Source organism: Bos mutus, chromosome 15 (assembly GCF_027580195.1).
Source record: "Bos mutus isolate GX-2022 chromosome 15, NWIPB_WYAK_1.1, whole genome shotgun sequence".
Classification (NCBI taxonomy): domain Eukaryota; kingdom Metazoa; phylum Chordata; class Mammalia; order Artiodactyla; family Bovidae; genus Bos; species Bos mutus.
Genome location: NC_091631.1, coordinates 4,151,385 through 4,178,869, shown reverse-complemented (window position 1 = coordinate 4,178,869; position 27,485 = coordinate 4,151,385). Strand labels below are relative to the sequence as shown.

General features: G+C 40.6%; 2 protein-coding genes across 2 annotated transcripts; both read left to right on the top strand.

The window, feature by feature from the left end:
* The first annotated feature begins 2,791 nt into the window (after nucleotides 1-2,791).
* On the top strand, nucleotides 2,792-3,738 carry LOC102274655 (olfactory receptor 4S1-like). Its single transcript, XM_014483695.2, is given in 3 exon segments — nucleotides 2,792-2,844; nucleotides 2,846-3,511; nucleotides 3,513-3,738. Coding segments are annotated over 3 exon segments (945 nt in total).
* A 19,316-nt stretch (nucleotides 3,739-23,054) lies between these two features.
* LOC102273298 (olfactory receptor 4X2) lies at nucleotides 23,055-23,984 on the top strand. The gene has a single exon (XM_005910243.2). The coding sequence runs from the start codon at nucleotides 23,055-23,057 to the stop codon at nucleotides 23,982-23,984; it is 930 nt and encodes a 309-aa protein (XP_005910305.2).
* The last annotated feature ends 3,501 nt before the right edge of the window (nucleotides 23,985-27,485 follow it).

Here is a 27,485-nt window from a genome sequence, read left to right as displayed (position 1 = left end):
CCTGAGAATGACGTGAAACCATTGAGGCCTAGTAATACTTGGTATTTACTGAGCACCTACTAAGGGCAAATAACTGGGCTAAATGCTCTTTTCTTTAAAAAATTATTTATTTATTTTTGGTTGCACTGGGTCTTTGCTGCTGTGTACAGATTTTCTATGTTTGTAGCGAGCAGCAGCTATTTTTCATTATGGTGTGTGGGTTTCAAAAGTTGTGGTACACTGGCTTAGTTGCTCTGCAGCTTGTGGAGTCTTCTTGGACCAAGGATTGAACCCATGTCCCCTGCATTGGCAGGAGGATTCTTATCCACTGTGCTACCAGGGAAGTCCTAAATACTCTTCCCTTATCTTATAATGGCAGCCTAGGTGATATGTATTATTATCTGATATAGGAGGAAACAGAGTTTCTGAGGGGTCAAGCAACTTGTCCAATGTCATCCAGAGAGGGACTGGAAGAACTGGAAATTAGTTTCACAGAATTTGTCTCTAGTGGCTAGCTTCTTGCTGACTCTGATACTGCCTCCCAAGCAGTTTTCATTTGATGGCCTGAACACCAGCTGTGCAATTCCAAGCATTTGATCTCACATCAGAATGTCTTTTTTTTTCAGCATGACAAAATGCCAGATAGAAACAATGGGTGTATTTTACATTTATTACAAGACTAAATAAAATATGGCAGACATTTTTTTTTCATGGAAATAATGGTTAGATTATTTATCTGCTATCAAAATCTGTTTTGGGGTGTGCACAATGATTGTATCATTATTTTTTTTATAGCATTCTCCTTCAGTGGCTGGCAGGAACTGGCTATTTCTAGTGCTATCTCTCCTCTCTGCCTTGTGGGTGAATTTAACCATCTGATCAAAGCATTTGCACAATTTGAGCAGGGAGTAGTTGAGCAGGGAGTAGAAGAATCTTGCTGTAAGATCCTGGATTTTAGGAAACTTCTGGATAAGGGAGATACTAAATAAGTCTGGGTAATATCCCAGGGCATGACAATTTTTCCCTTGTTCTTGCCTCTGGCATTGTCATTGTTTATTGTTTTAATTTTCAGCTTAAAGCAGATTCAACCGCTTAAAGACAAGCAGTGTGTCTGGGACCTGGAATTGGAGGTAGGAAGGAGTGGAAGAGGCTCTGAGTGTGAATTCTTTGTGTCAGCCTCTGTGGGTCAATGTCCCAAGTGTTTCGAGTCGTCCTCTCTGTCTTCTGTGAACCTTTTCCAGGATCCTAAGTCGCCTGGGAATGTAGGGACTGGAGTTGATCACATACAGTGTGATCATCTTTCTAAAAACATACTTATTATATTTATTTATTTGACTGGCCCTTTCTTAGTTGTGGCACTCAGGATCTTTAGTTGTGGCACGTGCGATCCAGTTCCCTGACCAGGGATTGAACCTGGGCCCCTGGCATTGGGAGTGTGGAGACTTAGCCACTGGACCAGTAGGAAAGTCCCCAGATGTGAGCATCTTTACTGTTCTGCTGGGCTTCACTGGTGGCTCAGACGGTAAAGAATCTGCCTGCAATGTGGGAGACCCAGGTTCGATCTCTAAAAATCCCCTGGAGAAGGGAATGGCTACCCACCCCAGTATTCTTGCCTGGAAAATCCCATTGACAGAGGAGCCTGGTGTGGCTATCGTCCATGGGGTCGCAAACAGTCAGAGATGACTGAGCAACTATCACTTTACTGTTCTGCTATTCATAAATGTTATTTGCCATTTTTGTTTTTCAACAGCCATGATAACAAGACACTTGTGATAAAAGCACTACTCAGAACAGTCTTGTATGATTTCCCTTCCTTTCCCCCTACACTCTACCAACCTGCCCTTGACTATGAAATAATTACCATCCAGCACTCTCTGGTTGTTACTGAGGTACTTATGGTGGTTTTTCATACTTACTGATTGATGTACACGAAGCCCAGCTTTGTAAGGTTAGCATCTCTCACCTTCCCCCTTAAAGTTTTTAAATTATATGCTATACACAGCCCTGTGGTTAAGGACATTTGATATGGTTCTAGGCACTTAAGGATCAGTGACAATGTTTCTTGGCACTTAGAGGGCTCAACAATTTTTGTTGAATTTAATGCAATTTTTTATATCTTAATCACTTATAAATTTAGTATCTGAGACATTTGTTCATGCATTCACTTATTATTTCATTTATTTGTTTTACATGCTTTCCTCTTTTGCCAGGTCTGTCTCTGGTCTGTGTTCTGATATATGTATGTTCTAGGGTAGATCTGTGCATGAAATCTTACAGGTTCTAGATAACAAAATGTTTTCCACATACTGTATTTTAGCTATGGCATAGAAAGGAGTTATGAATGTTAGTTTTAACACCCTTTGAAACAGGGTGTTAAAATCATTATCAGACTTGAATACAGTGTACTGACTCCTGGATTTGGGAAACTATCTGTAATTTTTTTTAAATTTATTTTTAAAATTGGACTGTAATTGCTTTGCAAAGTTCTGCTGTACAACAACCATGATTCAGCTATGAGAATGCATATATCCCCTCTCTCTTGAGCGTCTCTCCCATCCCCCCATCCCTCCCCTTCTAGGTCACCACAGAACACTAAACTGAGCTCCCTGTGCTCTACAGCAGCCTCTCACTAGCTATCTATTTACACATGGCAGCCTATGTATATACGTCAATAATGCTCTCTCAGTTCATCCCGCCCTCCCTACCCCGCACTGTGTCCATAAGCCCCTTCTCTATGGGAAGCTTTCTTATATCCTGCAGTTTGTGTCCTTGCAGACCTAACCAGATTGTCAGTGCTCAGGATAGACAATCCATGGGCTCCAAGAACAACGTGACTGAGTTCGTCTTGCTCGGCCTTTTCCGAGCCGGAGATGCAACGTGCCTGCTTCCTGGTCTTCTCTCTCTTCCACGTGCTCACGGTCCTGGGGAACCTTCTGGTCGTCGTCACCATCAACGCCAGCAAGACCCTGCACGCTCCCATGTACTTCTTCCTCTGCCACTTGTCCTTTGCCGACATGTGCTATCCATCCGCTTCCACACCCAAGATGATTGCTGACACCTTGGTGGAGCGCAAGACCATCTCCTTCGAGGGCTGCATGACCCAGCTCTTTTCTGCCCACTTTTTTGGTGGCACCGAGATCTTCCTCCTCACGGCCATGGCCTATGACCGCTATGTGGCCATCTGTCGGCCCCTGCACTATGCGACCATCATGGGCCGCCGGAAGTGCGGCCTGCTGGCGGGGGCCTCCTGGGTGGCTGGCTTCCTGCATTCCATCCTGCAGACACTCCTCACAGTCCAGCTGCCCTTCTGTGGGCCCAACGAGATCGACAGCTTCTTCTGTGACGTCCATCCCCTGCAGAAGCTGGCCTGTGCAGACACCTATGTGGTGGGGCTCATCGTGGTGGCCAACAGCGGCATGATTTCTTTAGTGTCCTTCATCATCCTTATTATCTCCTATGTGGTCATTCTACTGAACCTGAGAAGCCGGTCTTCTGAGAGCCGGCGCAAGGCTCTGTCCACATGCGGCTCACATCATCGCTGTGCTTCTGGTCCTGGTGCCCCCCATGTTCATGTACATTCGACCCTCCACCACCCTGGCCGCTGACAAACTTGTCATCCTCTTTAACATCGTCATGCCACCTTTGCTGAACCCTCTGATCTACACGCTGAGGAACAGTGAGGTGAAAAATGCCATGAGGAAGATCTTCAGGGTCAAGGGGAGCTCGGGGGGAGAAGTGAAACTACAAGGCTTCTCATGAGCCTGGACTTGGGAGACTTCCCGTCTTTGTAGCATCTAAGACAGTTTTTTAAAATTTTATTTTATTTTTAAACTTTACAATATTGTATTGGTTTTGCCAAATATCGAAATGAATCCGCCACAGGTATACAAGTGCTCCCCATCCTGAACCCTCCTCCCTCCTCCCTCCCCATACCGTCCCTCTGGGTCGTCCCAGTGCACCAGCCCCAAGCATCCAGTATCGTGCATTGAACTTGGACTGGCAATTCGTTTCATACATGATGTTATACATGTTTCAATGCCATTCTCCCAAATTTTTCCACCCTCTCCCTCTCCCACAGAGTCCATAAAACTATTCTATACATCAGTGTCTCTTTTGCTGTCTTGTACACAGGGTTATTGTTAGCATCTTTCTAAATGCCATATATATGCTTTAGTATACTGTATTGGTGTTTTTATTTCTGGCTTACTTCACTCTATATAATAGGCTCCAGTTTCATCCACCTCATTAGAACTGATTTCAAATGTATTCTTTTTAATGGCTGAGTAATACTCCATTGTGTGTATGTACCACAGCTTTCTTATCCATTCATCTGCTGATGGACATCTAGGTTGCTTCCATGTCCTGGCTATTACAAACAGTGCTGCGATGAACACTGGGGTACACGTGTCTCTTTCCCTTCTGGTTTCCTCAGTGTGTATGCCCAGCAGTGGGATTGCTGGATCATATGGCAGTTCTATTTCCAGTTTTTTAAGGAATCTCCACACTGTTCTCCATAGTGGCTGTACTAGTTTGCATTCCCACCAACAGTGTAAGAGGGTTCCCTTTTCTCCACACCCTCTCCAGCATTTATTGCTTGTAGACTTTTGGATCGCAGCCATTCTGCCTGGTGTGAAATGGTACCTCATAGTGGTTTTGATTTGCATTTCTCTGATAATGAGTGATGTTGAGCATCTTTTCATGTGTTTGTTAGCCATCTGTATGTCTTCTTTGGAGAAATGTCTAGTTCTTTGGCCCATTTTTTGATTGGATCATTTATTTTTCTGGAGTTGAGCTGTAGGGGTTGCTTGTATATTTTTGAGATTAGTTGTTTGTCAGTTGCTTCATTTGCTATTATTTTCTCCCATTCTGAAGGCTGCCTTTTCACCTTGCTATTAGTTTCCTTTGTTGTGCCGAAGCTTTTAAGTTTAATTAGGTCCCATTTGTTTATTTTTGCTTTTATTTCCAATATTCTTGGAGGTGGGTCATAGACAGTCCTGCTGTGATGTATGTCGGAGAGTGTTTTGCCTATGTTCTCCTCTAGGAGTTTTATAGTTTCTGGTCTTATGTTGAGATCTTTAATCCATTTTGAGTTTATTTTTGTGTATGGTGTTAGAAAGTGTTCTAGTTTCATTCTTTTACAAGTGGTTGACCAGATTTCCCAGCACCACTTGTTAAAGAGATTGTCTTTAATCCATTGTATATTCTTGCCTCCTTTGTCAAAGATAAGGTGTCCATATGTGCGTGGATTTATCTCTGGGCTTTCTATTTTGTTCCATTGATCTATATTTCTGTCTTTGTGCCAGTACCATACTGTCTTGATAACTGTGGCTTTGTAGTAGAGCCTGAAGTCAGGTAGTTTGATTCCTCCAGTTCCATTCTCCTTTCTCAAGATCACTTTGGCTATTCAAGGTTTTTTGTATTTCCATACAAATTGTGAAATTATTTGTTCTAGCTCTGTGAAGAATACCATTGGTAGCTTGATAGGGATTGCATTGAATCTATAAAGTGCTTTGGGTAGTATACTCATTTTCACTATATTGATTCTTCCAATCCATGAACATGGTATATTTCTCCATCTATTAGTGTCCTCTTTGATTTCTTTCACCAGTGTTTTATAGTTTTCTATATATAGGTCTTTAGTTTCTCTAGATAGATATATTCCTAAGTATTTTATTCTTTCCGTTGCAATGGTGAATGGAATTGTTTCCTTAATTTCTCTTTCTGTTTTCTCATTATTAGTGTATAGGAATGCAAGGGATATCTGTGTGTTGATTTTATATCCTGCAACTTTACTATAATCATTGATTATTTCTAGTAATTTTCTGGTGGAGTATTTAGGGTTTTCTATGTAGAGGATCATGTCATCTGCAAACAGTGAGAGTTTTACTTCTTCTTTTCCAATTTGGATTCCTTTTATTTCTTTTTCTGCTCTGATTGCTGTGGCCAAAACTTCCAAAACTATGTTGAATAGTAATGGTGAAAGTGGGCACCCTTGTCTTGTTCCTGACTTTAGAGGAAATGCTTTCAATTTTTCACCATTGAGGATAATGTTTGCTGTGGGTTTGTCATATATAGCTTTTATGTTGAGATATGTTCCTTCTATTCTGCTTTCTGGAGAGTTTTTATCCTAAATGGATGTTGAATTTTGTCAAAGACTTTCTCTGCATCTATTGAGATAATCATATGGTTTTTATTTTTCAATTTGTTAATGTGGTGTATTACATTGATTGATTTGCGGATATTGAAGAATCCTTGCATCCCTGGGATAAAGCCCACTTAGTCATGGTGTATGATCTTTTTAATGTGTTGTTGGATTCTGATTGCTAGAATTTTGTTAAGGATTTTTGCATCTATGTTCATCAGTGATATTGGCCTGTAGTTTTCTTTTTTTGTGGGATCTTTGTCAGGTTTTGGTATTAGGGTGATGGTAGCCTCATAGAATGAGTTTGGAAGTTTACCTTCCTCTGCAATTTTCTGGAGGAGTTTGAGTAGGATCGGTGTTAGCTCTTCTCTAAATTTTTGGTAGAATTCAGCTGTGAAGCCATCTGGACCTGGGCTTTTGTTTGCTGGAAGATTTCTGATTACAGTTTCAATTTCCATGCTTGTGATGGGTCTGTTAAGATTTTCTATTTCTTCCTGGTCCAGTTTTGGAAAGTTGTACTTTTCTAAGAATTTGTCCATTTGTTCCACGTTGTCCATTTTATTGGCATATAATTGTTGATAGTAGTCTCTTATCATCCTTTGTATTTCTGTGTTGTCTGTTGTGATCTCTCCATTTCCATTTCTAATTTTATTGATTTGGTTTTTCTCCCTTTGTTTCTTGATGAGTCTGGCTAATGGTTTGTCAATTTTAATTATCCTTTCAAAGAACCAACTTTTGGCTTTGTTGATTTTTGCTATGGTCTGTTTTGTTTCTTTTGCATTTATTTCTGCCCTAATTTTTAAGATTTCTTTCCTTCTACTAACCCTGGGGTTCTTCATTTCTTCCTTTTCTAGTTGCTTTAGGTGTAGAGTTAGGTTATTTATTTGACTACTTTCTTGTTTCTTGAGGTATGCCTGTATTGCTATGAACTTTCCCCTTAGGACTGCTTTTACAGTGTCCCACAGGTTTTGGGTTGTTGTGTTTTCATTTTCATTCGTTTCTATGCAAATTTTGATTTCTTTTTTGATTTCTTCTGTGATTTGTTGGTTATTCAGCAGCGTGTTTTTCAGCCTCCATATATTGGAATTTTTAATAGTTTTTCTTCTTTAATTGAGATCTAATCTTACTGCATTGTGGTCAGAAAAGATGCTTGGAATGATTTCTATTTTTTTGAATTTACCAAGGCTATATTTATGGCCCAGGATGTGATCTATCCTGGAGAAGGTTCCATGTGCGCTTGAGAAAAAGGTGAAATTCATTGTTTTGGGATGAAATGTCCTATAGATATCAATTAGGTCTAACTGGTCTATTGTATCATTTAAAGTTTGTGTTTCCTTGTTAATTTTCTGTTTAGTTGATCTATCCATAGGTGTGAGTGGGGTATTAAAGTCTCCCACTATTATTGTGTTATTGTTAATTTCTCCTTTCATACTTGTTAGCATTTGTCTTACATATTGCAGTGCTCCCATGTTGGGTGCATATATATTTATAATTGTTATATCTTCTTCTTGGATTGATCCTTTGATCATTATGGAGTGACCATCTTTGTCTCTTTTCACAGCCTTTGTTTTAAAGTCTATTTTATCTGATATGAGTATTGCTAGTCCTGCTTTCTTTTGGTCCCTATTTGCATGGAAAATCTTTTTCCAGCCCTTCACTTTCAGTCTGTATGTGTCCCCTGTTTTGAGGTGGGTCTCTTGTAGACAACATATGTAGGGGTCTTGTTTTTGTATCCATTCAGCCAGTCTTTGTCTTTTGGTTGGGGCATTCAACCCATTTACATTTAAGGTAATTACTGATAAGTATGATCCCGTTGCCATTTACTTTATTGTTTGGGGTTTGAATTTATACACCGTTTTTGTGTTTCCTGTCTAGAGAATATCCTTTAGTATTTGTTGGAGAGCTGGTTTGGTGGTGCAGAATTCTCTCAGCTTTTGCTTGTCTGAAAAGCTTTTGATTTCTCCTTCATATTTGAATGAGATCCTTGCTGGGTACAATAATCTGGGCTGTAGGTTATTTTCTTTCATCATTTTAAATATGTCTTGCCATTCCTTCCTGGCTTGAAGAGTTTCTATTGAAAGATCAGCTGTTATCCTTATGGGAATTCCCTTGTGTGATATTTGTTGTTTTTCCCTTGCTACATTTAATATTTGTTCTTTGTGTTTGATCTTTGTTAATTTGATTAATATGTGTCTTGGGGTGTTTCGCCTTGGGTTTATCCTGTTTGGGACTCTTTGGGTTTCTTGGACTTGAGTGATTATTTCCTCCCCATTTTAGGCAAGTTTTCAACTATTATCTCCTCAAGTATTTTCTCATGGTCTTTCTTTTTGTCTTCTTCTTCTGGGACCCCTATGATTTGAATGTTTTAGTGTTTAATATTGTCCTGGAGGTCTCTGAGATTGTCCTCATTTCTTTTAATTCATTTTTCTTTTTTCTTTTCTGATTCATTTATTTCTACCATTCTATCTTCTAATTCACTAATCCTGTCTTCTGCCTCTGTTATTCTACTATTTGTTGCCTCCAGAGTGTTTTTGATTTCATTTATTGCATTATTCATTATATATTGACTCTTTTTTATTTCTTCTAGGTCCTTGTTAAACCTTTCTTGTATCTTCTCAATCCTTGTTTCCAGGCTATTTATCTGTGATTCCATTTTAATTTCAAGATTTTGGATCAATTTCACTATCATTATTCAGAATTATTTATCAGGTAGATTCCCTATCTCTTCCTCTTTTGTTTGGTTTGGTGGGCATTTATCCTATTCCTTTATCTGCTGGGTATTCCTCTGTCTCTTCATCTTGTTTAAATTGCTGACTTTGGGGTGTCCTTTCTGTATTCTGGCAGTTTGTGGAGTTCTCTTTATTGTGGCATTTCCTCACTCTGTGTGGGTTTGTACAGGTGGCTTGTCAAGGTTTCCTGGTTAGGGAAGCTTGTGTTGGTGTTCTGGTGGGTGGGGCTGTATTTCTTCTCTCTGGAGTGCAATGAAGTGTCCAGTAGTGAGTTATGAGATGTCTATGGTTTTGGGGTGACTTTGGGCAGCCTGTATCTTTGAGCTCAGGGCTGTGTTCCTTTGTTGCTGGAGAATTTGCTTGGTATGTCTTGCCCTGGAACTTGTTGGCCCTTGTGTGGTGCTTGGTTTCAGTGTAGGTATGGAGGCATTTGATGAGCTCCCATCAATTAATGTTTCCTGGAGTTAGGAGTTCCCTGGAGTCAGGGTTTGGACTTAAGCCTCCTGCTTCCAGTTATTGGTCTTATTTTTACAGTAGTTTCAAAACTTCTCCTTCTATACAGCACCATTGATAAAACATCTACGTTAAAGATGAAAAGTTTCTCTACCGTGAGGGTCACCCAGAGAGGTTCACAGCGTTACATGGAGAAGAGAAGAGGGAGGAGGGAGTTAGAGGTGACTCGAAAGAGATGAGGTGGAATCAATAGAGGAGAAAGCGGGCTAGCCAGTAATCACTTCCTTATGTGCATTGCACAACTGGACCGGTCAGAGATGTTCACGGAGTTATACAGAGAAGAGAAGAAGGAGGAAGGAGAGAGAGGTGGCCAGGAGGATAAAAGCGGGGAATGAAAAGGAGGGAGACAGATCCAGCCAGTAATCAGTTCCCTAAGTGTTCTCCACCATCTGGAACACACAGAAATTCACAGAGTTGGGTAGAGTAGAGAGGGGTTAGGGAGGAGACACAGGCGACCTGGTGGAGAAAAAGGAGAGTCCAAAGGGAGAGAGAGCAGTTAAGCCAGTAATCTCGCTCCCTAGTGAAAAATGGGTACTGAAGATTGGGCTCTTAAAGGTACAAAATTGGTAACAAGTACATAAAAGCAAAAATTAAAAATCTAGAGTAGAGTTTGGAATTTCAAAAATATGTTAAAGAAAAGAAGGAAAAGAAAGAGAAAAAAGGAACAAACAAAAACAAACAAGGTCGCGAAAATTATAAAGAAAATATAGGTACAAAGTTGATAACTAATACCAAAAAGCAAGAGTTAAAAATCTAGAGTAGGGTGGGGAGATTTGGGAGAATGGCATTGAAACATGTATAATATCGTGTATGAAATGAGTCGCCAGTCCAGGTTCGATGCACGGTACTGGATGCTTGGGGCTGGTGCACTGGGACGACCCAGAGGGAGGGTATGGGGAGGGAGGAGGGAGGAGGGTTCAGGATGGGGAACACAGGTATACCTGTGGCAGATTCATTTCGATATTTGGCAAAACTAATACAATATTGTAAAGTTTAAAGGGAGGAGGGAGGAGGGTTCAGGATGGGGAACACATGTATACCTGTGGCAGATTCATTTTGATATTTGGCAAAACTAATACAATTATGTAAAGTTTAAAAATAAAATAAAATTTAAAAAATAAAAGGAAAATACAGGTACAAAATTGTTAACAAATACCACAAAGCATAAATTAAAAATCTAGAGTAGAGTTTGGAATTTCAGATATACAATGTTATATAAAAGAAGAAGAGAAAGAAACAGAGAAAAAGTCACAGAAATTATAAAAAATATATAGGTACAAAATTGATAACAAATACCAAAAAGCTAAAATTAAAAATCTAGAGTAGAGTTTGGAATTTCAAAAATACAATGTTAAAGAAAAGAAGAAAAAAAAAATAAACAAGGTCAAAAAAATTATAAAAATATATATATGAAGTTTGCTTTAATAAAATAGTCTTTTTTTTTTTTTGCAAAGTAATAGGTTATCAAAGTGAAAATTAAAGGAATAATAGAGGACTTAAATTGTTTTTTAAAAAATAAAAAAAAGAAAGAATGATCATAAAAATAGTAAAAATATATCTAGGACTTTCTCTGGTTTTGTTGCAAGTATTGTGGGTTCAGTTCATTTTTGGCTAGTTCCTTGGTCCGACTTATATTTTTCAAGATCTATAGGCCCCTTCCTATGTAGTCGGTACTAACCACAGGGTTTTAATCTATTGCCTGTAGCTTCCAAGGTGGTTCCTTCTGTTATTGCTTCTTCTGTTTGCTGGTCTCTTCAGTGTCTGGTTTCTGCCCTGACACAAAGGGGACGGTGGAGGACACTTTTTTTTTTAGGCTCACTTGTTCAGTCGCGCTGTGGGGAGGTAGGGACGCTGCAAAAAAATAACACTGGCGTGGGCTCGCAGTGCCTCAGCCACACTGGGTCTGCCCCCTACTCACAGCGTGTGTAGCCTCCCTGCCCGCACTGCTCAGGCTCTAGCTTGCTCCGCCAGGAACCATCTGTGGCGGGCCCTGGGCTGCTTGCACCTCCTGGGTCCAAGCCTCTCAGGTTCAGGCACTGGGGTAATCCTCAGAGGCACGGACTTGGTTGGGCCTGCGTTTTGTGCCCTTCCCAGGACCGAGCAGCTCAGGTGATGAGGTGTTTGGCGAGCGCAATTGCTGCGATTTATCACCTCCCCGCCGCTCGGTTATCTAGGTGTACAAGCGGCGCACCTTCTCAGGCGGATGTTGACCGTCCAGACCCCCAAGAAGTTTTAGTTAGCAAAAAGGCCTGCTTACAGTTTTCTAGATAATGTCTCTCTGGGGCTGCGATTGCCCCCTTCTGGCTCTGGCTGCCTGTCACTGGAGGGGGATGGGCTGTAGCTGGCTATCTCTGTTCAGTCCTTTGTTCCATGCGTGGGCCTGGCGGTGTCTTAGGTTAGGGCTGGCTTTTTGCGTGGTAGATATCCCACAGTCTGATTTGCTAGCTCAAATTATTTCACTCAGATAGCACTCAGGGTATTCAGGCCAGATCCTTACTCTAAGCGATGCGGCCCGCGCCGCGCCTCCCTGCTCAGCCCCTGCTTGCTAGTGGCATGCACAGGCGTCTGTGCTGCTTCTCCGCTGGGGGAGTTACCATAGGGCTTGCAATCTGCGGGTTTTAATTGTTTATTTATTTTTCCTCCCTGTTATGTTGCCCTCTGTGCTTCCAAGGCTCGGCACAGATTCGGCAGTGAGAAGGTTTCTTGGTGTTTCGAAACTTCTCTCTTTTTAAGACTCCCTTCCCAGGACGGAGCTCCGCCCCCTCCCTCTTTTGTCTCTTTTTTTGTCTTTTATATTTTTTCCTACCTCCTTTCGAAGACTTGGGTTGCTTTTCTGGGTGCCTAATGTCCTCTGCCGGCATTCAGAAGTTGTTTTGTGGAATTTACTCGGCATTTAAATGTTCTTTTGATGAATTTGTGTGGGAGAAAGTGTTCTCCCATCCTACTCCTCCACCATTTTAGCTGCTCCCTCTCTAAGACAGTTTTGCATCTCTGGTCTGATGCTTGTAATGACAACTATTGTTCTTTTTCTAATAATATTCCACTTACCCCTCAATCTTTGCAGATATTTATTATCCGCAATGAGTGAGGCACTGGGAATACAAATAAAAGTAAATTGTAATCACTACACTCGAGGTGGGGTCATAGTCCCGGGGGCTCATGTATGCTAAATTGCTTCTGTCATGTCTGACTCTTTGCAACCCCATGGATTGTAGCCTGCTAGGCTCCTCTGTCCATGGGTGTCTCCTGGCAAGAAGACTGGAGTGGCTAGCTGTTCCATTCTCCAGGGGATCTTCCTGATCCTGGGATTGAACCTGGGTCTCCTGCACTGCAGGCAGATTCTCTACCATCTGAGCCATAGTGGAAGCCTTTATGAGGCTCTTAGTGTGATATTCAAAGGCTCATTCAGGAAACCTATGACAGCTGGTGAATGTACAGGTATCTCATCTATAAAATGGATAATAGCACCCAATAATTCCTTTATTAGCACAATAGTTGTTGAAGTTCACTTTCTTTTGGTTATGATATTCAAGGCACTTTACTTATATTCCTCATTTTGTGCTCTCAGGAGATAGCTGAGTAAATAAATGTAGCAAGGTTAAAAGATTTACCCAGGTCACACAGTAAGTCTTGAGCAAGGTGGTGACCAGGATCATAAGTCTGCTTCCCAGGGCTCTTACCACCTCCAGAGGACTCCATGACAAAGACTGAGTGCATGGCTACCAGTCAGGATGGACCAGGAATTTTGGGGACCAACAATTGATGGTTTCCTGGGATGCTGGGGAGCAGAGCTGGGGAGAATAGGTTGTTAGCATTCCACCCAGTAGTGTCCAGTCCTTCTCCAGCAGAACAGGGACTGTTACACATTAATCTCCTTTGCTTTGCCCTGTTTACTCTAGACAGGGCCAGTTTGTTTAGGATGGAATTTGAAAAGCAGGGTTAGAAGTCCTACTGAAGCAACCATTCATGGATCATTTAATTCATTTGGGTCTCAGTTTCTACAAATACAAACGGAGACAGTAATAATACCAGCTTCAGAAGGTTTCAAGGGGACCTTCAGGGCTTTATACATTCTTATATCAAAGACTGTTGTTCAGGGGTGGCTGCTACCTCTGTTCCTTTATAATGTCTTCTAATCCCTTTTCTCTTCCTATTCCTCACTTTGTCCCTGACCTAAAGCCCTCTAATAACCATATTGATTAGTCCTTCCTCACATGTCTGTTGATCACTTAGTATGTGATAGGTTTGTTCTTTTTTTTTTTTTCCAATTTGTGTTTGTGTTTCTTCAATACAGGCAAGCACCCAGCTCTTTCTCAGAAAAGTAGCTGAGCTGGAGGAACAAGACAAAGGGTTTCAAGGTGTGAGTGTGGATTGGGGTGAAGCCTGAGATGAGGGTGTACATGAGACATGGACCCCTATATCAGTGCCCACCCCTGAATCCTCACTCCTCACACATTCTAGGTGGGGCCAGTGAAGTTTGTCCATGGAAACAGGTCTTGGACTTTCTACCACTTCCAACCCTTTTTTTTTCATTTCTGCCCTCTCTCTTTCCTAAGGCAAATATTTCTTCCCATTCTGGAGGTTGTCCTTCTGTTTTGTTTTATGGTTTCCATTGCTGTGCAAAAACTTAGAAGTTTGATAGGTCCCATCTGGTTATTTCATCCCAAAGTCACAGTTCAGTTCAGTTGCTCAGTCATGTCCGACTCTTTGTGACCCCGCGAATTGCAGCACACCAGGCCTCCCTGTCCATCACCAACTCCCGGAGTTCACTCAGGCTCATGTCCATCTAGTCAGTGATGCCATCCAGCCATCTCATCCTATGTCGTCCCCTTCTCCTCCTACCCCCAATCCCTCCCAGCATCAGAGTCTTTTCCAATGAGTCAACTCTTTGCATGAGGTGGCCAAAGTACTGGAGTTTCAGCTTTAGCATCATTCCTTCCAAAGAAATCCCAGGGCTGATCTCCTTCAGAATGGACTGGTTGGATCTCTTTGCAGTCCAAAGGACTCTCAAGAGTCTTCTCCAACACCACAGTTCAAAAGCATAAATTCTTCAGTGCTCAGCTTTCTTCACAGTCCAACTCTCACATCCATACACGACCACTGGAAAAACCATAGCCTTGACTAGACGGACCTTTGTTGGCAAAGTAATGTCTCTGCTTTTGAATATGCTATCTAGGTTGCTCATAACTTTCTTTCCAAGGAGTAAGCATCTTTTAATTTCATTGCTGCAGTCACCATCTGCTGTGATTTTGGAGCCCAGAAAAATAAAGTCTGACACTGTTTCCACTGTTTCCCCATCTATTTCCCATGAAGTGATGGGACCAGATGCCATGATCTTTGTTTTCTGGATGTTGAGCTTTAAGCCAACTTTTTCATTCTCCTCTTTCACCTTCATTAAGAGGCTTTTTAGTTCCTCTTCACTTTCTGCCATAAGGGTAGTGTCATCTGCATATCTGAGGTTATTGATATTTCTTCCGGCAGTCCTGATTCTAGCTTGTGCTTCTTCCAGCCCAGTGTTTCTCATGATGTGCTCTGCATATAAGTTAAATAAGCAGGGTGACAATATACAGCTGTGACGTACTCCTTTTCCTATTTGGAACCAGTCTGTTGTTCCATGTCCAGTTCTAACTGTTGCTTCCTGACCTGCATACAGATTTCTCAAGAGGCAGGTCATGTGCTCTGGTATTCCCATCTCTTTCAGAATTTTCCAGAGTTTATTGTGATCCACACAATCAAAGGCTTTGGCATAGTCAATAAAGCAGAAGTAGATGTTTTTCTGGAACTCTCTTGCTTTTTCCATGATCCAGCGGATGTTAGCAATTTGATCTCTGGTTCCTCTGCCTTTTCTAAAACCAGCTTGAACGTGTGGAAGTTCATGGTTCACATATTGCTGAAGCCTGGCTTGGAGAATTTTGAGCATTACTTTACTAGCATGGGAGATGAGTGCAATTGTGTGGTAGTTTGAGCATTCTTTGGCATTGTCTTTCTATGGGACTGGAAGTCCCTATCACAAGAACTGTTCAACATACACAAATCAATACACAAATCAATGAATGTGATGCACTTGATCAACAAAAGAAAAGATAAAAACCACATGATCATTCATTAGATACAGTGAAGCATCTGATAAAATTCAACATCCATTTATGTAAAAGTTCTTACCAAAGTGGGTATATAGGGAGCATATCAAAATATAATAAAAGCTATTTACAACAAACCCTCAGCCAACATAATACTCAGTGGTGAAAAACTGAGTCTTCCTGTTAAAATCTGGAAAAAGACAAGGATGAGTACTCTCACCACTTGTTCCATATTGTATTGAAAGTCTTGGTTACAGTCATTAAACAAACAAACAAAAAAATGGAATATTACTCAGCCATTAAAAAGAATACATTTGAATCAGTTCTAGTGAGGTGGATGAAACTGGAGCCTATTATACAGAGTGAAGTAAGCCAGAAAGAAAAACACCAATACAGTATACTAACACATGTATATGGACTTTAGAAAAATGGTAACAATAACCCTATATGTGAGACAGAAAAAGAGACACAGATATAAAGAACAGACTTTTGGACTCTATGGGAGAAGTCGAGAATGGGATGATTTGAGAGAGTAGCATTGAAACATGTATATTATCATATGTGAAACAGATCGCCAGTCCAGGTTCGATGCATGAGACAGGGTGCTCGGACTGGTGCACTGGGATGACCCTGAGGGATGGGATGGGGAGGGAGGTGGGAGGGGGTTCAGGATGGGGAACACATGTACACTCATGGCTGATTCATATCAATGTATGGCAAAAACCACCACAATATTGTAAAGAATTAGCCTCCAATGAAAATAAAAAAAAAAAAAAAAAAAGTTATCCAAATTGGAAAGGAAGAGGTAAAACTGTCATTATATGCATATGACATGACACTCTGTGTAGAAAACCCTTAAAACTCCACAGAAAAACCATTAGAACTGACAAATGAATTCAGCAAGTCAGCATATAAAAGAATACAGGAATCTATTGCATTTCTTTAGATGAACAAGGAAATATCAGAAAGATAAAGTAAAAAAACAATCCCTGTTAAAATTGCATAAAAAAAAATCATAGGAGAAAACCCGACCAAGTAGGTGAAAGACTTATATGCTGAGAACTATAAAACACTGATAAAGGAAATTGAAGATGATTTAAAGAAATGAAAAGATATCCCATGCTCCTGGGTTAGAAGAATTAATATTGTTAAAATGGCCATATCACCAGAGCAATCTACAGATTTAATGTGATCCCTGTCCAATACATGACATTTTTCATGGGACTGAACATATGGAAGTCCCCTGCTTTCATTGTATTATTGTTGATTTTCCCCATTAGTATTAGCTTAACATATAGGATTGGCCAAAAAATTAGTGTGAGTTTTTCTATAAAATCTTATGGAATGAACTTTTTGCCCAACAAAATATTTAGGTGCTTCAGTGTTAGTTGCATATATATTTACAAACACTACACCTTTTTGATGAATTGACTACTTTATTATTATCTAATGACCGTCATCTCCTATTCCAGTTTTTGTCCTAAAGTCTCCTTTGTCTGATATAAATATACAGCTATTCTGCCCTCTTTTGGTTTCCATTTGCATAAGCATTTTTTCCACCCCTTTACTCTTGAGTGTGGTGGTGGTTTAGTCACTAAATCATGTCCGACTCTTGTGACTCCATGGACAGTAGCCTGCCAGGCTCCTCTGTCCATGGGATTCTCCAGGCAAGAATACTGGAGTGGGTTGCCATTTCCTTCTCCAGGAGATCTTCCCAACCCAAGGATTGAACCCAGGTCTCCTGCATTGCAGGCAGATTCTTTACCAACTGAGCTACGAGGGAAGCCCTTCTCTTGGGTGTAGATTTTCCTAAATCTATTGTGTAACAGCATATAACTGAGTGTTCTTTTTATTTTTTTAAATCCTTCCAGCAACTCTGTGCCTTTTGATTGGAGAATTCAATCCACTTATCCTTACAGCAGTCATTGAAATGTAAAGAATTACTATTGCCATTTGATTGTTTTCTGGCTGTTTTCTAGTTGATTTTTTGATTCTTTTGCTGACTACATTTTTGAATTGGTAACTGCATGGTGTTGTGCTCTGATTTCCTTGCCTTTATTCTTTTTGAATCTACTGTAGGTTTTGCTTGTGGTTACCATGAAGCTTACATGAAACAGCAACACAGTATGTCGATGGCAGCTTAATTCAGTTGCATACAACAACTCTACCCTCTTACGTCTCCTTTAATGTCTTTAATGTTGTAATATGCCTCTTTTTATATTGCATATTCTTTCACAAACTACAGTAGTTGTGGTTATTTTTGATACTCATGTCTTTTAACCTTTATACTAGAGTTAAGCGGTTACACACCATTTGTTACAGTATTAGATTTTCAGAAATTGACTATACATTTTCTTTATTCAGTGTGTTATATATTTTTCATATATTTTCATGTTCTACCTAATGTTTTTTACTTTAGCCAAACAAACTGTCCGTATTTCTTGTAAGATAGGTGGAATTGAGTTTTTTTAGCTATTTGTCTGAGAAAGTCTTTTTTTCCTTTATTACTGAGTGATAACTTTTCTGGATAGAGTATTCTGTGTTGGAAAAATTTTTTTTTTTTTTGTTCAATAATTTCAGAATATCAATTCATTTTCTACAGGCCTCTAAGATTTTGGCTGAGAAATCTTTTGATAATCTCATGGAGGTCCTTTTCAGGCTTCAAACTTCTTTCCTCTTGCTGCTTTTAGGATTCACTCGTGACTTTTACAATTTTATTATAATGTGTCTTGAGAAGGTAATTTTGGATTGGCATAATGAGTTTTGTCTGCCTCTTGCCCCATACACCTGTGGATGAGACTCTTCTCAAGTTCCTTGGCATATGGAGCTGGATCCCACATGTCCCATAGATGGACTTCTTCATGGGTAGATGCCAAATATTTATTGTTAAATGAAGGGAGGAGACAAAAGTGAGGGTGTCTTAAGCCACCATGATGCTGCTGTCACTCTGTATTTTCAGGCATTTGAGGCAATTCAGTCCTTCTGTTTTAAGGCTCCTTTGGCCAGTTTTGCTTAATAGTTTTTGCTTACCAGGCACAGTACTTGGCACAATATAGCTGCTTAATAAATATTTGTTACATAGATATTGTCTGTAACATAACACCTCTCCTATTTTTTATGCTAAATATGCTTATATGGTTGACTCTTGAAACACGTGGATTTGAACTATGCAGGGCCACTTATATGAGGATTATTTCTAATAAGTATATTGAAAAATTTTTGGAGATTTGTGACAGTTTGAAAAACTTTAGAGGAACCATGTAGCATAGAAATACCTTGAAAATTATGAAAAAGTTAGGTATGTCATTAGTAAAATACACATGAATAGATATGAATCTACTTTACCATTTGCTACAATTAAATATATACAAATCCATCACAAGCAGTGAAAATTTGTCAAAAATATGCACATTTAATATTAATATTAAATATTGGAAGCTTTTATGTAATTATTTGCTAATCTTCTTCCTAGTGCTTTTTTTCAATATAGAGAATAATGATTAATTAGGGTTTGCATTCTCAAAGTGATTGCATTAAAATCTTTAAAACAATCTTAAAATATATCATTATAATTTTCTCCTTAATTATTAGTTGAAATTTCTCATCTTGTTTCAGCTTTAATTTTACTCAAGACTGCATTAATGACATTCATGAATAGCACTGGTGTAGAGTACATTGATTCTGCAAAGTGCCATTATGGCATTGGTAAAACATTTTGTTGCAGAGACAAAGCAGATTAATAAACTCATATGCAATCAAAGTCCAGTTTTAATAAACACCAATTCAGATTTTTGTTTCCTCTTTAGCAGGGTATCTGAATAGCAATAGTATTGTGATTTGGCTCAGATAAGCTATGCAGTAGAGGCTATCCTGTGCATTATAGGATGTTTCTTAGCATCTCTGGCCTCTGTCCACTAGATGCTAATAACACCTCCTCCCCCGCAGGTTGGTTCAATGAAAAATGTGTCCAGATATTGCCATATATACTCTTGAAGGCAAAAACTGCTCACGGTTGAGATCTACTCTTCTGTACCCTCATCCACACCAAAGGCCAGTAGAAGTGCTATCTCAGTTTACTGACACCACCCATACCAGACCACCTGATCTGCCTCTTGAGAAATCTGTATGCAGCTCAGGAAGCAACAGTTAGAACTGGACATGGAACAACAGACTGGTTCCAGATAGGAAAAGGAGTATGTCAAGGCTGTATATTGTCACCCTGCTTATTTAACTTCTATGCAGAGTACATCATGATAATCGCTGGACTGGAAGAAACACAAGCTGGAATCAAGATTGCCGGGAGAAATATCAATAACCTCAGATATGCAGATGACACCACCCTTATGGCAGAAAGTGAAGAGGAACTCAAAAGCCTCTTGACGAAAGTGTAAGAGGAGAGTGAAAAAGTTGGCTTAAAGCTCAACATTCAGAAAATGAAGATCATGGCATCCAGTCCCATCACTTCATGGGAAATAGATGGGGAAACAGTGTCAGACTTTATTTTTCTGGGCTCCAAAATCACTGCAGATGGTGACTGCAGCCACGAAATTAAAAGATGCTTACTCCTTGGAGGGAAAGTTATGACCAACCTAGATAGCATATTGAAAAGCAGAGACATTACTTTGCCAACAAAGGTCCGTCTAGTCAAGGCTATGGTTTTTCCTGTGGTCATGTATGGATGTGAGAGTTGGACTGTGCTTAGTTGGACTGAGCGCTGAAGGATTGATGCTTTTGAACTGTGGTGTTGGAGAAGACTCTTGAGAGTCCCTTGGACGGCAAGGAGATCCAACCAGTCCATTCTGAAGGAGATCAGCCCTGGGATTTCTTTGGAAGGAATGACACTAAAGCTGAAACTCCAGTACTTTGGCCACGTCATGCGAAGCATTGACTCATTGGAAAAGACTCTGATGCTGGGAGGGATTGGGGGTAGGAGGAGAAGGGGACGACAGAGGATGAGATGGCTGGATGGCATCACTGACTCGATGGATGTGAGTCTGGGTGAACTCCGGGAGTTGGTGATGGACAGGGAGGCCTGGCGTGCTGTGATTCATGGGGTTGCACAGAGTCGGACACGACTGAGTGACTGAACTGAACGGAACCCATATTCCTTGGACCCATCCTTTGAACGGTGTCATTTCATGTAAAGTCAAATATCTGAGTTCATGATAAGAGCTGGATCTAACTGACCTCTAAACAGCATGGAGCCCCATAGCCTAAGTACCCTGTGAACACTGGGTGAAATTAATTTACCATTCCCTATTGATTTCTGGAGTTATGTTACCTACGAGGAAGTTTGAGATGTTAGTATCCAGGTCCTGCTTCCCATGAGGTAGGTGCCTGATTAGGAAGGGGCCAGGCATGGGTCTCTGGGGACCAATCTTCTCTCACTTGATCACCATACCTTCCTCCCTGGTATCTCTCAGCTACGTGAACTCAGGCTGAGTCACCAGGATTCTTATATCTCTAGGGAACACAAGGGAGGCAAGTTTACTGTGCTCTTGTTTTAAATCAGCAGAGTGGACCTTCTGGCTTAGTCTCAACATTCCCAAGCCTGAGGCTGCAGAGGAGCGGATTCTCCATCTGGTGAATCCTGAGATGTATGAGCTCTCTTTGGTCGCTTGGCCTTAATGGTTTTAGACTGAATAACTGGGAAACTGCATCTCTAGGGGATGTTCTTGGGGTATTATTTGCCTCTCTCTGGTCAGAACAGAAAAAAGAATTGTGGTGAGACAATAAACACTGGGGTGAGTTTTATTTTGTGAGCATGTGATGGTTGCCATTTCACTTTGAAAGCAAAGGGAATATTGTAAGACATCCATGGCATTTTACACTCTGCCTGAGGCAAGCACTGTGCTAGACACAGGACACAGGGATGGAGAATACGTGGTGTTAATCTTTTATTCTTTCAACATTTAATGAACATTTACAATGTACCAAATACTGTGCTCAGAAGCTAGGAAAGATCTGTATTTCCTGCTTATTCTATGCATATTCACTGAGTACTATATTGTGATGGATATTCAGTTGGCACCAGAGATGGAGTGTTGAGCAGCTTATAATCTCTGCCCCAATAAATTCACAATTTAGTGGAGCAGATGATCACAGAACACAGTTATAAGTCAGTGTGTAAAATGCTGTGATTTCAAAATGTCTTGAGAGAGGAGGGATCACTGACTGTAAGGGTCTATACATTGGGAAATGGATTTCCTATGTCTGAGAAGCTTCCAAGGCAGCACAGTACATGAATACTTAACTTCTTCTGGGATGGGCTAGGAGGGAGATATATGGCATCTGATTGTGAGGTAGGTTTTATCTCCATGGAACAGTGTGGATTTGAGTCTCTGAGAGGGTAACTAACTTTCTAGATTAGTTACCACCCGTAGTAATTGGAATGTGGACCTAGGAGTCCAGCAGTGGTTTCTTCTTTCTAGGAGTGATTTGGTAAAATTCTCAAAAGATCTGAGGGTTTAGTGATGGTCTCTGCAGTCATAAACTCTATTGGTGATTTCCTTATAGCGGTGACTTGTGATAGTCCATAATCATCTGTTGCCAGTGTTCAAGGAAGGATGCTTTGTGGTGTGAGTGGATGTCACATGACTCCTGGTCTCAGGTACCCTGGAGTCCACCTATAGAAGGGACCATGTTGATGCAGTTTGATCTCAGTCACCTTGACCACATCCAGCATGGGTGAAGATAGTCTGCTAACCAGTCAATGCACAATCATGGCGATGTTTTGAGGTGTTGGAAGGCCTGCCTTCTTATAAGGATGTGTCATAGTCGGCATTTTGGGTGGAGAGTGGTTTGTACTTCTGTTGCCACTGAGGGACAGAAGCCAGAAAGAAGTGAAGGCACCTGTAAAGAGAAGAATTGTGAATTGATTGAGCTGGAACTTTTGCAAGGAACTAGGTCACCTGGTGACCGAATGTAGAAGCAGATAATTACGTGAAGAAGCAGAAATAAGAGACCGTGCTGAATGTCCAGGGAAATTTCTTCAAAAGACCCTAAAGGGTATATGGGAAGGTGAGACTCCTATTCTGAAAAGCAGAAAGGGAGAGGAGCAAAAGGAAGTAGGATGAAGGAAATCTGCAGGCGAAAGACAGAAGCATTCAGTGGCAATAGAGACAGTTACTATGGACACAGTAATGCTGTACCTGCTGCCCTACGTCATCCAGTGAGGCAATCAGTCTCCTAATAGACTTCTCCTAGTTCAGCCTCTGGTCCACTAGTCCAATTTCTGCATACCAAGTGATTCTGCCTTTGGGTCCACTAACATTTTTGATGATTACTCATTGTCTGTTGAGCAAACCCCAAAGTCCATAATAGTCCTTTGTGAATTGGTACTAGATCCTGTCTCCAACTTTATGGTTGCTATTCTTCACTTTACTCCAGCCTCGCTCAAATTTCTATAGTTTGCACTTCCTCCACGGCTTCCTTGCAGTGTTCTTCCCTTCTTTTCTAAATAACTAAATCCTACTTATCATTCAGTACCCAGCTCACAAGCTTCTCACACTTAAAACAGATTGTTATGTAAATTTCCCACTTAATGTAGGAGTCTTGTTTCCTGTCATTTCAGATCACCCTTCCAAATTCCTGCCTCCTGGTGGCTGCATCATGGCTAAAACACACAATGTGACAGAATTCATTTTCCTGGGACTTTCTTCCAATCCAGAGGTGCAGAAAGTCTGCTTTGTGATGTTTCTGCTCCTGTACACAGCCATTGTGCTGGGGAATCTCCTCATTGTCCTCACTGTCATGAGCAGCAGAAGCCTTGGCTCCCCCATGTACTTCTTCCTGAGCTACCTGTCCTTTGTTGAGATCTGCTACGCCTCGACGACAGTCCCCAAACTCATCTCAGATCTGCTGGCTGAGAGGAAAGCCATACCTCTGTGGGGCTGCATGTCACAGTTTTTCTTTATCCACTTGTTTGGTGGCACTGAGGCTTTTTTGCTCACTGTGATGGCCTATGACCGCTACGTGGCCATCTGCAAGCCCCTCAGCTACACCACCATCATGAGCTGGCAAGCGTGTGCCTTCCTGGTGGGAGCAGCATGGGTGGGGGCCTTTGTGCATTCCTTGGTTGATAGCCTTCTTGTCTTCCGCTTGCCCTTCTGTGGCCCCAATGTGATCGACCACTATTTCTGTGATGTGCTTCCCCTGCTCAAACTTGCCTGCTCTGACACCGTCCTCATTGGTCTTCTGATCGTTGCTAACGGGGGGACCCTGTCTGTGATCAGCTTTGTGGTCCTCTTAGCCTCCTATGTGGTCATCTTGCTCCATTTGAGGACTCGGAGCTCCGCGGGGCGGTGCAAGGCCCTGTCCACCTGTGGGGCCCATGTCACTGTGGTCACCTTGTTCTTTGGGCCCTGCATCTTCATCTATCTGAGACCTTCTACCACGCTGTCTGTGGACAAGACGGTGGCTGTGTTCTACACGGTGATCACCCCACTGCTCAACCCTGTCATCTACTCCCTGAGAAATGCTGAAGTGAAGAAGGCCATGAAGAGGCTGTGGGTCAGAGCAATGAAACTAGAAGAGAGGTAGAGGCTGAGCTTGCTGTCTTGGTATTAACATCCATCACCACAAATAGTTACATATATTATATATATATATTACATATATATGTAATTATATATATATATATATATATTTTTTTTTTTTTTTTTTAACCTTGTGAGAATCCATTTCCCCCCCCCAGTCCAGCTGTGTTGCTTGTGGCATCTTAATTTCCTGAGCAGGAATGGAGACTGCATCCTCATCATTGAAACCTTGTAGTCCTGACCATGAGACTGTCAGGGAATTCCTCTTCTTTTTTAAAAATCCATCCAGCAAGTCTGTGCCTTTTGATTGGAGAATTCAATCTATTTATCCTTAAAATAATCATTGAAATGTAAAGCCTTACTGTTTCCATTTGATGAAATACTTTCTGGCTGTTTTGTGGTTAATTTTTAATACTCTTGTTACCTACATTTGTGAATTGGTGACTTTGCATGGCATTATCCTCTTATTTCCTTATCTTTATTTCTTGTGAATCTACTGTAGATTTGCCTTGTGGTTATTATGATGCTTACATAAAAGACAACAAACTAGTCTACCTTATGTTGTTAGCAACTTAATTCAATTGCATACAAACACTTTACCCTCTTATAGCTCCAAATGTCTTCAATATTACAACATGCCTCTTTTTATATTGTGTGTTCTTTCATAAATTATAGTAGCTATACCATAGTTAAGTGGTTAACACATCTATTACAGTATTAGATTTTCAGAATATGACTATACATTTGCTTTATTTTATGTGTTGAATAGTTTCCATATATTTTCATGTTACTAGTCACTATCTTTTTTTTATTTTACCATAAGGAACTTTTGACACTTCTTGTAAGGTATGTCTGGTGATATTGAATTATCCTAGGTGTTTATCTGTGAAAATTTTTTTCTTCTTTATTTCTGAATGATAACTTTTCTGGATAGAGTATTCTGGGTTGGCATTTTTTTTTTTCTCAATAATTTGAGAATATCTTTTCATTCCGTTCAAGCCTGCAAGATTTCTGCTATGAAATCTGCTGATAATCTAATGGAGGTTTCTTTGCTGGCTTCAAACTTCTCTTCTCTCTCTGCTTTGAAGATTATCCCTTTGTGTTTGATTTTTACAGTTTTGTTATAATATGTATTGAGAAGGTCATTTTGGATTGATATAATGAATAATTTATTACTTTCATGACTTGAATGCCCAAATCTCTCTCCAGGTTTGGAGAGTCTTCTGTAATTTCTTCAAATAAGCTGTCTGACCCCTTCTCTTTTTCTTTGGAATGACAATGATATTGATTTTTTTTTTTTTTTTTTGTGGTCTCTTATAGGTAACATTTCTTCACCTTTTAATTTTTTTCTATTCAGCATTGGATATTCCAATGTTTCTATTCTGTGTCTGGGCTTCCCTGGTGGCTCAGATGGCAAATAATTCACCTGCAATGAGGGAGGCGTGGGTTTGAACCCTGGATTGGGAAGGTCCCCTGGAGGAGGGAATGGCAACCCACTCCAGTATTCTTGCCTGGAGAATCCCCATTAACAAAGGATCCTGGCTATGGGATCACAAAGAGTTGGACATGACTGAGCAACTAAACACATTCTGTATATACTGATTTTTTTTTCTAGGTCTACTCTGTTCTTGATGCTCTGTATTGCATTTTCTATCTATTGAATTCTTCAGAAATTCAGCTCCAGAATTTCTGTTTAGTTCTTTTGTATGATCACTAATCTTTGTTAATTGTCTCATTTTGATCATGTATTGTTTGCCTGATTTCATTGGATTGTCTTGCTATGATTTCTTGAAACTCAGTGAATTTCCTTAAAGGAAATTTTGAATTATCTATTATCTATCTAAATTGTAGATCTCCATGTCTTTGGGTTTGGTTACAGGAAGATTACCGCAATCTTTTGGTGTTGTCTTGTTTCCTTGATATTTTATGTTCCTGGGAATTTTGCATTGTTCTTCTTGCATTTAATTTAACTGCCACTTGCTTTGTTATTTACCAATTGCTTTAGGATAAAATATCTTTCATCAGTCTTGCTACTGATTCTAAGATGTTATAGATTCTAAGCCTTTCTCATACTTTGTATAGATGTACCAGCTCTAAACCTCTTGCTTCCTTTGTGGCATAATTCTTAAGATTATTTGTATTCTTTTGAGCTTACACTGTGTCAATGGAACTGTCTCTCTCCTTTTCCCCTGGATACAGTGCACAGTACAGGTTTATGCCCAGACACCTGGTGCTATTTCTACATGTCCGCCTATCTGTTAGAACCTGATCTTGCTGTTGCTCTTGGGAGTATGCATTGGGAGTTGGCTGCAGAAGAGGGGAAGGTGGGAGCTTGCATGCAGTGTGCTGGGGATGCCAGTGGTTTAGGTGGCTGTTCCTGGATGAGATTTGCTCCATGACTTGTGAACAATCTTCCTGATGGAATCTAGAATTCAATCAGTATGAACTTGTTGTTCAGTCACTAAGCTGTATCCAACTCTTTGTGACCCCATGGACTGTAGCACACCCGACTTCCCTGTCCTTTATTATCTCCCAGAGTTCACTCAAATTCATGTCCATTGAGTTGGTGATGCCATCCAACCATCTCATCCTCTGTCACCTGCTTCTTTGGTCTTCAATCTTTCCCAACATCCAGGTCTTTTAAATGAGTCAGTTCTTTGCATCACGTGGCCAAAGTATTGGAGCTTCAGCTTCAGCATCAGTCCCTCCAATGAATATTCAGGACTGATTTCCTTTAGGATTGACTGGTTTGATCTCCTTGCTGTCCAAGGACACTCAAGAGTCTTCTCCAACACCACAATTCAAAAGCATCAATTCTTCATTGCTCAGCCTTCTTTCTGGTCCATCTATCACATCTGTATATTACTACTAGAAAAAACCATAGCTTTGACTATATGCACCTTTGCCAGCAAAGTGATGTTTTGCTTTTTAATATGCTATCTAGGTATGTCATAGCTTTTCTCCCAAGGTTTAAGTGTCTTTTAATTTCATGGCTGGAGTCACCATCTGCTGTGATTTTGAAGCTCAAGAAAATTAAGTCTGTCACGGTTTCCATTGTTTCCTCATCTATTTGCCAAGAAGTGATGGGACCGGATGCCATGATCTTCGTTTTTTGAATATTGAGTTTTAAACCAGCTTTTTCTCTCTCCTTTTTCACCTCCATCAAGAGGCTCTTTACTTATAGTGGTATCATTTGTATATCTGAGGTTGTTGATGTTTCTCCTAGCTATCTTGATTCCAGCTTGTGATTCATTCAGCCTGGCATTTTGCATGATGTACTCTGCATATAAATTAAATAAACAGGGTGAACTTAAGTCTGTTTAATAAATTCAAGAATCCAAAATTCCTCACCACCCATCTGCTTCCTCCTTCCCTCCCTATCTGTGCTAATCATGAAACCCCCCATACAATTCTCTGGAAGCTGTGAGGGTGAAACGAGCCTTCTCAGCAGCATCCTGCAGAGCTGGTGAAGTCATATGTTCACTCACCAGCTCTCCTTTTCTCC